This window comes from Berghia stephanieae, chromosome 1 (genome assembly GCF_034508935.2).
Source record: "Berghia stephanieae isolate SIO BIC M18660-M18661 chromosome 1, UCSD_Bste_1.3, whole genome shotgun sequence".
Taxonomy (NCBI): domain Eukaryota; kingdom Metazoa; phylum Mollusca; class Gastropoda; order Nudibranchia; family Aeolidiidae; genus Berghia; species Berghia stephanieae.
Window position 1 is genome coordinate 46,628,942 of NC_088360.1, and position 12,500 is coordinate 46,641,441.

The 12,500-nt window shown below is 32.9% G+C and overlaps 1 protein-coding gene across 4 annotated transcripts in view; it reads right to left on the reverse strand.

Moving 5' to 3' along the window:
* LOC144976262 (axotactin-like) overlaps positions 1-12,500 on the reverse strand; it is a 134,296-nt gene that overhangs the window by 21,597 nt on the left and 100,199 nt on the right. For all 4 annotated transcript variants that reach the window (XM_078920463.1, XM_078920476.1, XM_078920469.1 and 1 more), the window contains exons 16-29: positions 12,059-12,284; positions 11,306-11,398; positions 10,747-10,877; positions 10,064-10,195; positions 8,580-8,813; positions 7,877-8,102; positions 6,825-6,929; positions 6,065-6,207; positions 5,139-5,390; positions 4,335-4,490; positions 3,705-3,884; positions 2,376-2,513; positions 1,530-1,692; positions 401-477 (exon numbers count right to left, since the gene is read on the reverse strand). In XM_078920463.1, the coding sequence (XP_078776589.1) occupies positions 401-477; positions 1,530-1,692; positions 2,376-2,513; positions 3,705-3,884; positions 4,335-4,490; positions 5,139-5,390; positions 6,065-6,207; positions 6,825-6,929; positions 7,877-8,102; positions 8,580-8,813; positions 10,064-10,195; positions 10,747-10,877; positions 11,306-11,398; positions 12,059-12,284 (2,256 nt within the window). The remainder of the gene's footprint in view (positions 1-400; positions 478-1,529; positions 1,693-2,375; positions 2,514-3,704; positions 3,885-4,334; positions 4,491-5,138; positions 5,391-6,064; positions 6,208-6,824; positions 6,930-7,876; positions 8,103-8,579; positions 8,814-10,063; positions 10,196-10,746; positions 10,878-11,305; positions 11,399-12,058; positions 12,285-12,500) is intronic.

Consider the following 12,500-nt stretch of genomic DNA (forward strand, 5'->3'; position numbering starts at 1 on the left):
GCGTTCCATGTAAACAGCTCTGTTGCATACATGTTGTATAGATCTGTTAACTGTGTATGTCAAGGAATGGATGATACGCTTGCTATGCCCGCGTGTTTGGGGAATAGAAATACTTATTTCTGATTACATATCATTAAAACCAACAGTAAAAAAACAAAAACACATAATTTTTGTTGTTGAAATGAAATTGTCTTAGACTTTTAATCTGAGATGATAGCCACAAACAAAAAAACAACCTTACTTCACATGCAAGAAGTAAAACATTTAAAATTAGAATTCTTAAAAACACCAACCATTGTCTTTTTAAATAAATGAAATTGTTTCAAAAGAGTCAATAATGCTTTAAAATAGATAATGTATCTAAAAGTTTGCACATTTAATGCTCTCTCAATTCACTTACAGACTCCAATTCCTTGGTTGGTCTCCAACAAGACGCTACCGGAAGTGTCTAATAATGCTAAAATGTAGTCCTTGGATCTACAGGAAGAACGAAGTATTAGAAGCAATGTAATAAACAGATGTGATTAAATACTGAGGAAGTAAATGTGGCATTGCATATATATATATATATATATATATATATTATATATATATATATATATATATATATATATATATATATATATATATATATATGTGATAAATTGAGATTGTAAATGACCACACACACAGACGACATAAAGGGCAAACAGGTAATATCACGTGCATAACCTTCTTCTTTTAGTTGCATTAATACCGTGAATGTGACATTGTAGACAACTGTTTCCAAGACTTACCATCCTATCATTTTAACAGAGCAATAGTAAAAGAAAAATGTTACTACGTGCAAGCTAATCATTTCTGACCTTTTATTAAAAAAAACAAAGTTAAAAGCAGTTGAAAGAGACCTAATACTAGTAATCCAAAGCTGCATAATCAAATAACACAACGGGAGAAGGTTCCCGTTACCCAATAATACAAAATACGTTTGAAACACTGTAAATATGAATCGTAGAACACGATATTTTCATGGCAAAGCCAAGTCTGAAACACATTTTAAAGAAAGAACTTAAAACATAATTCATGGGTAAAGATATATAAACACGCAATAGTTACAAAAACTGTTCCAAGAGGCTGGTATTATTTTTCTAAATACTCCATGAAAGTAAAAAGAAATAGAACTACAAATATTAGAAGAGAGCAAAGCAGAAATTACTAAACTAAAAAAATAAAAGAGATCAACTGAGGGATCGACACATAAAGAAAACCTAGTTAAGGTGGGTATGCAAAACAACTATTTGAACGTGAAATGAAAACAAACAGCTCTGGAAGGAACAGAATTATGTGGAATGAAACGTTTTCGAGATCATTGAACAAAGGTCATTGCTCGTAAACGTTAAAAAAGAAGATGGGGGGAAATAGGACTATGTTTTTATTAAATCTATTGTATCCTTTAAGGCAAAAATGGTCTTAAAAATTAAAAGGTCTCCATTAAGATTTGAACCAGTTAAAATAGGATAAAGACAAAACATTTGATCATTTTAACTTACACTGTACTTGTGACATAAACCATCACCATAGTCTTGGTTCTGTAAGGCTGGATGTCAGCCTTAAACCGGAAAGACAGCCTCTCACTTAAACTGTACTTGTCCATGATGGGGAGGGAGAAAGAGTGGCGGATCACGGTGTTGCTTTTCAATGTCACGGATGGCTCTGGTTAATACGGATCAAGTAATAATCATATAAAAATGAAGCTATAAGAGGAAATGGAAAAAAGGGTTATTTCAATCTAAAGACTTAAAGCCTTTGTACACTTTGATTTAAAATATATGAGCGAGACAGAACAGTACCTTAAGATGAGAACTTTGGGAACTGACAATTATCTATCATTGAAAATTATTAGAGTATAAACCGGATTCTAATCTTACATTTAAATTATAAATATATATATATATATATATATATATATATATATATATATATATATATATATATATATATATATATATATATATTATATATATATATATATTATATATATATATATAATATATATATATATATATATATATAAAGTTAAGGCTTGAAATCTTCAGTCTAAAACAAAACAAGGACAATAATAGTCAAATTAAATATAATGCCATGGGAGATTTGAGGGTTGAAGTCAATATCATACTACAATTCTAAATATGCAGAAAAATGAATGCACCTGGGACATAACCCTCTTAACACTCTAGTGTGCTACGACCTGGGATGTTGTCCTCTGGCAATTGATCTATATTGTTTTCTGTGTTAAGTTCAAATTGTCATAATAAAATCCTTTCTCTAACTTTCAACCAACTACATTTACAAACGTTGTAGCACCAATACATATTCGAAAATGAATTTGTCCTCACCAATTTCACATCTTGTCCCAGAGAACCCATTTTCATCACAGTCGCATGTAAACTGCTGATCTCTCCAATGTTCCTTGCATTTCCCGTTATTATGGCAACTGTTTTCTACACAGCCCTTCACACATGAATCGGCAGCCACTAAAAACATACAAGAATGTCAAAAAAAAAGTACGACTGTGTATATATTTAAATTTCTAAAAATGCGACTATGCAGCAAATTAAACATATAGTTATATAAACAGTTTGGTGAAAAAAGAATGCTGTAACAGTGGCCCTAATAACCACGTCCTTTATTACTTTTATCTTTACGCCCTTTGAAACACATAATGAATAGGATTTCAATAGTTATTGAGCTATCGTTTGATTTATCATTTGTCTATCTAAATTTTAAGTATTGTTTTTCTTTGAATGCAATACGTAAACATTGGTCTTCTTCTTCTTCTTCTTGAATGTCCTATTACAAAAAAAATTTTTTTAGTAAACGCTATTGAATTTAAATTACCTTAAAAGTGGCTTATTCTCTTTAGTTAGATTAAATAAATTCGATCTTATATCATTTGTTTTCTAACAATTCTGCTTAACTTCTTCTTCTTCTTTCTTCTTTTTCTTCTTCTTCTTCTTCTTCTTCTTCTTCTTCTTCTTCTTCTTCTTCTTCTTCTTTCTTCTTCTTCTTCTTCTTCTTCTATTTTATTATTATTTTTATTATTTTATATTTATTATTATATTATTATATTATTATTATTATTATATATTATTATTATTATTATTATTATTATTATTATTATTATATTATTATTATTATTATTATTATTATGATGATGATGATGATGATGATGATGAATGATGATGATGGATGATGATGATGATGATTATATGTCATTATTTTATATTATTATTATTATCTATTATTATTATTATTATTATTATTATGATGATGATGATGATGATGATGATGATGATGATATGATGATGAGATGATGATGATATATTATGTCTATTATTATTATCATTATTATTATTATTATTATTATTATTATTATTATTATTATTATTATTATTATTATTATTATTATTATTATTATTATTATCATTATTATCATATTTTATTATTATTATCATCATTACTATTAGTATTATTATCATCATTATTACCACTATTCTAATTGCTTTTTTCGCCTTTTACAAGTGCTGTTACCGAACAATAATTGCCTATTTGTACAATAAAGATTATTATCATTATTATTATTATTATTATTATTATTATTATTATTATTATTATTATTATTATTATTATTATTATTATTATTATTATTAACTAATCAACTTTACCAGTATCGTTGCCAATGCTTCGGGCAGCCTCCCCCAGGTTAAAGGCGTGATCTTTAATTCTAACACCCCTCACGCATCCATGCAAAGAGGAAATGGAAGTAGCGCCATCTTTGACACTACCAATGTAAGCGTGAGTAAAAGGTCTGGGACGACTTGCGGGTCTACCAATGAATGTGGACTCTGAAGTTGTAAAACATATTTGAGAAAACTTAAGATTGGCAAGATAGAAAAGTCCAATGTTTGATCGAATGAGGTTGATCTTTATTGCTTCCTTGGACAGTCAAATCACAACTATGTATATTAAGCTAACATATAGTATTTGCGACTGTTTTGGTACCCAGAAGTGGCAATAATGTTATTAAAACACATTCACTATCAAGACATATAATGTTCTTTAATGATTGATACAAAAAAAATCAATACAGAGGTCTTTTGTTTCTTCACATTCATTAGTTCATGTTAAAAATTAAAATCAAGACCTCTAGAGCAGTAAAAACTTTATTAAAAAACTATTTTAATATAAATTTCAAGTTTGCAGTTTGAATAAAAAGTTCTGGGCTCTGTATTACTTTGATGAATTGATAAGATCTTAAAATGTTTCATATGGATAGAAAAAATTGTTTTACTTACGCCTCTCATCGCTCTGTACAAAAGGATCAATTGCATACGATTGAAGCCGACCTCGTTTGACCTCGATGACCTTTGAACTCCCCATTACCATGAGGCGAGTAAAGTCGTAGTAGTTTTCAGCGACGACTTGTTTCCATTCTCCATCGTTCAGGACATCTATGAAATGCAGAAGTATACAAATAATACTAGAGAGCTTGTTTAATGTGTATCTACAATGATAAACACTCTAATGGAATAAGCTGTTTTATATGGTATTTAAAAAGAATAGGATATATATATATATATATATATATATATATATATATATATATATATATATATATATATATATATATATATATAATATATATATATATATATACACGGTAAGAATAGCACATAGTCATATTTCAAAAGTCGAATAAAAATCAAACAACTACCTCATTTCTATTTGATTACGTATTCATAAGGAATGGTATGCCAGATAAGTGAAACATTAATCTAAAACTATCTTCATATCAAAATCCAATTAATTATTAGATTTATAATGGTACAGTATAAATAATAAGCAGTCCAATCCTAGCTTTTTCATCAATAGCTTCCTAAGCTAAAAGATCGTTGTTATAAATTAGCAGGCTACCCATTAATCCCGATGTAGGGGATGAGAAGGTTATGCTAACAGAAGTACTCTGGAATATGAGTGAAAAACAAGATGCGGTAACATTACGTGATTCGTTTGTCCTAGCTGCAAACTATGATATTTGTCTGGAGAAAGAGGAGGATATCGCGCCATGCATTTAAAATAAATGCAGTTCTTCTACTAACCATCTGTAAAGACAGAGCCTTTGATGATTTGATTGTAGTTGTTGTAGCTGACAGTGATTGTGTGGGGATCACTTAAAATCAGTTGTAGGAAGTTGCCCATGTGGTCATGAAGGTATATGAGAAAACCCTCGTTCTGGAACGTTCTAAAGGAGAGGACGAGAGTTCCATCCAATGCATCTTGGGTACTTGAGATATCAAAGAAGAGGTAGGAGGACAATTGACCACTGAGGGTGACAGCGTCTTGATTAAGATCTGGGGAAATTTTAATTTAATGATAATTATATATTCAAAGTTCTCAACTTAATCATATATCTTGGATTTTAGAATGCGAAGCCTGTTATTTCCATAGTAATGCAACAAATACCTTCTTCATTATCTAGAAAATAACAATAAATTGTACGTATATTAATGACTTAAATAGAGAAAGCCGTTCTATAAATCAAAGCTTAAGACTTTAAACATTGATAATACATTGGCATAAATACAATGAGCAAAAACCATCTAAATATTAAAAAGAAAACAAAATTAAAATCCAAACTTATAAATTTGCAAATAAAATAACATGTTTTTAGTAGTTCGAATGTAAAGAAGACAAGATTGCGTTGCATTAATAAACTCTATAAGACCCACATACATTCCCCATTTGAGAAATGAATATGATAGAAGAACCACGAGATCATCACTGTCATAAAATGATGGTCCTAATAAAAGATGGATACATTGTGGCTTTAGGTGGTTATGTAAATAAAATTCAAAATTGTAAAACTTCTAAACCCAAGTACAACCATGCAGCTGTAACCATACACTACGACTGCGATAATGAGCTGTCCTCGGGTCTAAGCAATATATCAACAGTAATCCGGTATTTTTTCAAAACATTTCAAACAAAATATTTTAAAGAGTCTCATAACTGAAATAATCCTCACCATTTTCACAGTTAACACCTAAGTGTGCCCATGGGTCACTGCAGATACATTTGTAGTCTCCCCACATTTCCTCGCACACACCACCATTTAGACAAGGGTTGGGCCAGCAGGATGATTTACATCCCACTGAGACACCAGACATGCTGAAAGGATCATTTTATAGATATGGTACATTTAAACATGGAACATATTATGGGAATGTCTCAAAATTATAAGCTAAAATTAAAACGTTTCGTCCAACTTTCCATTTACTGCATGCATACATACATATCTATATGTATGGTTATATATATAACTTTACAATTAATGTCCCACTATTAAATTTGCTCGTGTTTTGAAAATTTAGTCAATCAAGATTTGACTAACACAGAGTGCAGAACTGAATAGGAAATTTGAGGCTGAAGAGGAGAACAAAAGAAGGTATGGTATGAAGAGAATGGATAAGAATAAATAGGACACGGAAGAGAGAGGGGAATAGAACCATAAAAGGAATAAATTGCAATGGATTACTATGACTTTGTTTACAAAACACTAGCATCCAGCATTGAATTGTCTTTCTATCAAAAGGTTTAACAATGCTATATAACATATATTTAAAAAATCCAGTAATATCCCTTCTCTCTCTCTCTCTCTCTCTCTCTCTCTCTCTCTCTCTCTCTCTCTCTCTCTCTCTCTCTCTCTCCTTTTATCTATTTCTCTCTTTTCCTTTATCATTCCATAGAAAAAAGTCACATACACGTTAGTTGAAAAAAATGCTCACCTCCTATTCAAAGAGGCTTGCAGATCAACAGCATTTTCATTGTAGACAAAACCATAAAGACAGCCAGTGAAGCCCACGGTTCTGTCTGATGTACGCTCCGCTATTCTAAGTGAGAAAATAATAGAAGAAACAACTGATAAGATTTTTTAAAATAAAAAAAGCATTTTTACAGATGGCAAATTCATTCCCAAAAATATAAATTAAAGCCTAAATTATAACAATACACCTTGTTTTTGTTTTAGTTGAAGAAGGGTTTTAAGCCCGAAGCGTTCTATGTTTGGTATTCTGTTCTTTTTTCGAAGCTGTTATTTTCATTTTTTTTATCACTTCTTTTTACAGTCCGCAGCTTCTATCAGCTTAGCAACTTTAATCAATATAACGGAGAGAAAGATAAAGGTAGTAAATGTGACCCTTTATGAGAGAACAACATCATCATCATCAGTAGAGAGCCTTCACCCAGACCACTCAGCATTCTACCACCTGGACAAATGGGTAGAATGGGACAAGACAGCAAACGATGCCCTCCAGCCCCCAACAGAAAAGCTCCCAGCAGGCACAGACCTCAAGAGAAAAGACTGGGTGGCGTTGAACAGAGCTAGAGCAAAGGTGGGAAACACCGCCACCAACCTCTTTAAATGGAAAATCTCACCGGGCACTGAATGCCCATGCGGTCACCCCAGACAGACCATGGACCACATCCTGTCCGAATGCTCGCTGGGACCTCACTGCACCAATGCTGACCTGAGGGAATGCAACCAGACTGCCCGGGACTGGCTGACTCACTGGCGCGACAAGATATGATGATGATGATGATGATGATGATCATCATCATCATCATCATCATCATCATCATCATCATCATCATCATCATCATCATCATCATCATCATCACCACCAACACCACCACAATCATCATTGTCACTATCACTTTTATTGTTCCATTATATATCAGTCACGTCTACTCCCTTTATCTTTCTCTCCATTTTATTGGCTCATTTAGGACCTCTATTTGTTAAAAATATAGTTGCATCCAAATGACTCTCAGAACTTACTTTTCAGGTGTTCCTCCCAGATAAAGTCTTCCTGAATACTGGGCAGACAGCCTTGGTGTTAGAGATTCTATCAAGGTCCTAGTCGAGTCCAAGGTGAGTCGAATATTGTAGTCATCATGTTCTATGGCTAGCACATGCCAGTCACCCTTGTCTAGGCGATTAGCCGAGTATAGGGTCTCTTGTATTTGGCGGTATCCTAGCTTGAAAGTGAACTCTACCTCATGGGCTGGGGATATAATGTGAATGGGTGGTAGTGATCGCGGATTGAGGGGTGGTGAGGAGATTGGAGTTGTACTTAATTATTAGGAATTGTACTTATAACAATAGTGATGTTGCTGCTGCTGCTGCTGCTGCTGCTGCTGCTGCTGCTGCTGCTGCTGCTGGTGGTGGTGGTGGTGGTGGTGGTGGTGGTGGAAATGGTTGTGACAATGATGATGATGGTTGGGGTGGTGGTGGTGGTGATGATGATGATGATGATGATGATGGTGATGATGATGATGATGATGATGATGATGATGATGATGATGATGATGATGATGATGACGATACTGATGGGGATAACATCGTGAAGAAAACAAAAAATCTGAATTCAAAAGCGATGATGATGATAATTATGGTGACGATAAAGTTAATGGTGAAGGAATAGACGATAAAATTGATAAATCTACATTATAAAAACTGGTAGCCAAGAGCTCAAACTTACAGGAAACGATCATAACTGAAAATGTATTAGATGAGGTGAAATCATCCTCATCATCATTTTCGTCATCATTATTTGCCTTGTCATTCTCTTGTTTTCTACTGCTGTGGTACAAAAGGAGAGATCGACTCTGATGTGTCTTGAAGTTGATTCTGATGTCACCGGAGACCCATTTGGACATGCGTATGAAGCTGTTACTTCTGGTCACTGTGATAGGTTTGCTGGTTGGTTGTAATTCTGCGCACAATAAATTTAAAATAAATTTTAAATTTGACAAAGATTTTGGCATATTCAATGGAAGCCAAACATTATGGAAAACCTTTCTACTTTTAATTTTAATTATATGAGCATTTAGGTTTATGTTATGTGAATAGTTAATCCCCCCCCCCCCCCCCTCTCACCTACAATATGATCTTATAATAAATATAGAAATAAATATTCTTGATTGCTTACATCTTATTGGCAAAAATATATAAAAGACTTATTTAAAACAAGCACAGAAAGTGGTTTTGCGTTAGTAAAGGTAAGGTTTAAATTAAATAGTGCATACATTGGTGGTTATCAATTAATTACTATACAAGGTTTGGTAAAACTGTATTCCATAAAATTAGATGATAAATCAATTCCTCTTGCGATAATTTCCTTTCCTTACAGTTGGGTTTTACTATTTTTCTAACTAGAAATATGACAAAATTACACACTAACCATAAAAATACATAGCAATCGACCATGAGAGTAATTATCCTCAATCAACTACCTCTTTCACCTCCTAACATCTTTTCTAATGGTGACTGCAAAATTTTTATATAAATGTGGAAGGCCTTTTCTTCTCTAATTCTTTGGTTTTATTGATTTGCTTCATCCATAAAGATCAACACATTTATATTATATCAAAGAAAAACAACTTCAACAAAGCAATGTGTGAAATGCAACTGAAACTGACAGTCCTTTGAAATCTCACAATAATATTATTGCAGAGTCGTTAGAGGTTTACATTTCTTAAATAAAAAATATATTTCAGAATTTGTATTGTTCCACACTCTGTACTTTATGTCTTTTGGGAACGAAGCAAAGACCATACCGATGTGCCCTCTGCTCCTTAATACACACACACACACACACACACACACACACACACACACACACACACACACACAAATACACAAATACGAATACACAAACCCACCCATCCACACAAACACACAAACACACTTACACATATACTTACACAGACACACAAACACACACACACAGACGTAGGTACAAATAAACATGTTTTCAAATATTATAAAATATAATATACCTCAGATCAGAGGCAAAGGAACAGCCACCCACCCCCCCCCCCCCCAATTTAAAAAATTTACAAAAACAAACCCAAAACAAACAAAATAAAAAAGAGAAAAAAAAAGAAATAAAAAACAAAAACAAAACAAAACAAAACAATAAAAAACAAAAAAGGCCAGCATCAATATGGAAGACTGACTTACCACTTCCCCAACATTTCAACGGCCCAAGGGTCATATGACCTGTTCCTGCCTTGTTTTGAATGAAGGTCATCTCCATAATAGGCAGATGGCGCCTTATACTGTTGTATCCACTATCCGTGCTACTGTCTTGGTCTGAAATGTGACGAAATTGATCAATGAATATGGAAGGTAAGGTTTCTTGTATTATACATGAATCTATGACACCTTCATTTGGCAATACACATTATAGCAGATAGAAAAGGCAGCCCTCCAAAGCCCCCTCCCCCCCTGACCCTTTTTAACAATCATATGATAGAAATATTAACTTCTCACCTCACTGATTATGTTTATGTATGATACTTTGAAGCATTTATATTATTGTCCCAACTGTCGTCGTCGTCATCATCATCATCATCATCATCATCATCATCATCATCATCATCATCATCATCATCATCATCATCATCATCATCGTATTCTTGTTCTTGTTCTTGTTCTTCTTCTTCATCTTCTTCTTCTTGTTCTTCTTCTTCTTCTTCTTCTTCTTCTTCTTCTTCTTCTTCTTCTTCTTCTTCTTCTTCTTCTTCTTCTTCTTCTTCTTCTTCTCCTTCTTTTTCTTCTCCTTCGATATTCTTCGTTTTTAGCCAATTCTAAATGATTTAATCATAATGCTAGTTTCCAATCAACTTGATAAAGAGTCTTACCGTGATCACAGTAGCAGTTCTTTCCTCCACATCCAGTCTCAGTTGGGCAATTACAGAACCCTGACTCGTGAGACCCAATGTAGTCAACAATCTCTCCCTTGACAGATTTGAACCACGTCTTATGACTCAATCTATGACATTAAAACATAAGAAGATAGCATAAGTCATTGGGTTAGAAAAGTCAACATTTGGTAACATTATAATTTAAAATAAAAATGTTACATGGCGTGAGACATTCTTACATTTATTGATAATTACATATCTATTTTCTAGTGTAATCAACTTTTAGAGATATTTCCACCTTTCTCTCTTTATTTAATGCAAATTTCAATTCTCGAAAGTCTTTAAGACATTACCTCATTCGGTGGGAAAAATCAACATTTGGTAACACTATAACTTAAAACATATCTGTTGTATGGAGTGAGAAATTATTGCAATTTTTGATAGTTACATATCTATTTTCTAATTTAATCAACTTTTAAAGATATTTCCACCTTTCTCTTGTAGATTTATTTTCTGAAAACTTCAATTCTCGAAAGAATAATCTTTAAGACATTACCTCAGAGGTGAGTTGACACAATCGTACTTCAAATACTGTTCACATTTTACTGAGGAATCAGTTAAAGTTGTTAGTTGTTCTCTCGATATGCCCCTTAATAAATAGAAATAAAGAAAGTCATGCAATAACAAAGTATTCCATGAAATTCATTTTATCATTTAAATTACATCATCCAGATTTATAACAACAACAAAAATGATAACAACAACAGCAGCAGCAGCATCTACAATAGCAACAACAAAAACAAAACAACAGCAAAACATTACCATCCTCATCACCAATCATCATCATTATCATCCTCATCATCATCGCCATCCTCATCACGATCGTCATCCTCCTCCTCCTCCTCCTCCTCCTCCTCCTCCTCCTCCTCCTCCTCATCATCATCATCATCATCATCATCATCATCATCATCATCATCAATATCATCATCATCAATATCAACAACAACAACAACAGCAACGACGACAACAATAACAGTCGCAGCAAATAAAACCTTTATATTAAAAAAAAATAACAAAAATAACAGCAACAATAACTACTACAACAAAAAAAAAAACACAACAAAAAACGTGTGAAAACACTTTAGTCTTTTAAACATATATTCAACAAATCAAAGTCACATGTCTGTAAAGCTCACCAGAAATTGACATGCTAAATAGGGTGTATTGAACTAAATATCTATTCTCATTTTCCTATTTCCCTTTCAAACAATAACTTATTTCCATTATTTTAGCTCTAAACAAGGCATACCTGTATTTGAGGTAGAATTGTACATCGGCCATCCAGGGTGCCCTGACAGTTGAGTTAGGCGGAAAGTTGTGTTCTACCACAGTAACACCACCCCTGTATGATTTGTCCATCTCACAAGTGACGTAAACCGGATCCAACGAGCCTGCACCATCAACGTCTATCATGTACACACCAGAAGCCCTGTAGCCCATACGGTGGTAATTCTCACATGAAGACGAGTATTTGGCTGACGTATGAATATTAAAATATGAATGGATGATAGGCATATTTTAAAGTGCAACAGTACTTATGGTTCTAATCATATTAGAAAGCATGATTAATAGATTTTATTATAATCTGCACTGTGGTATATACAATTTATAGTAATATGCAGATATGGATGCAATAAGAATAATTTAGATAAATTAACAAGCTCTTTGGATTTTTACGATAAGCTGCAATG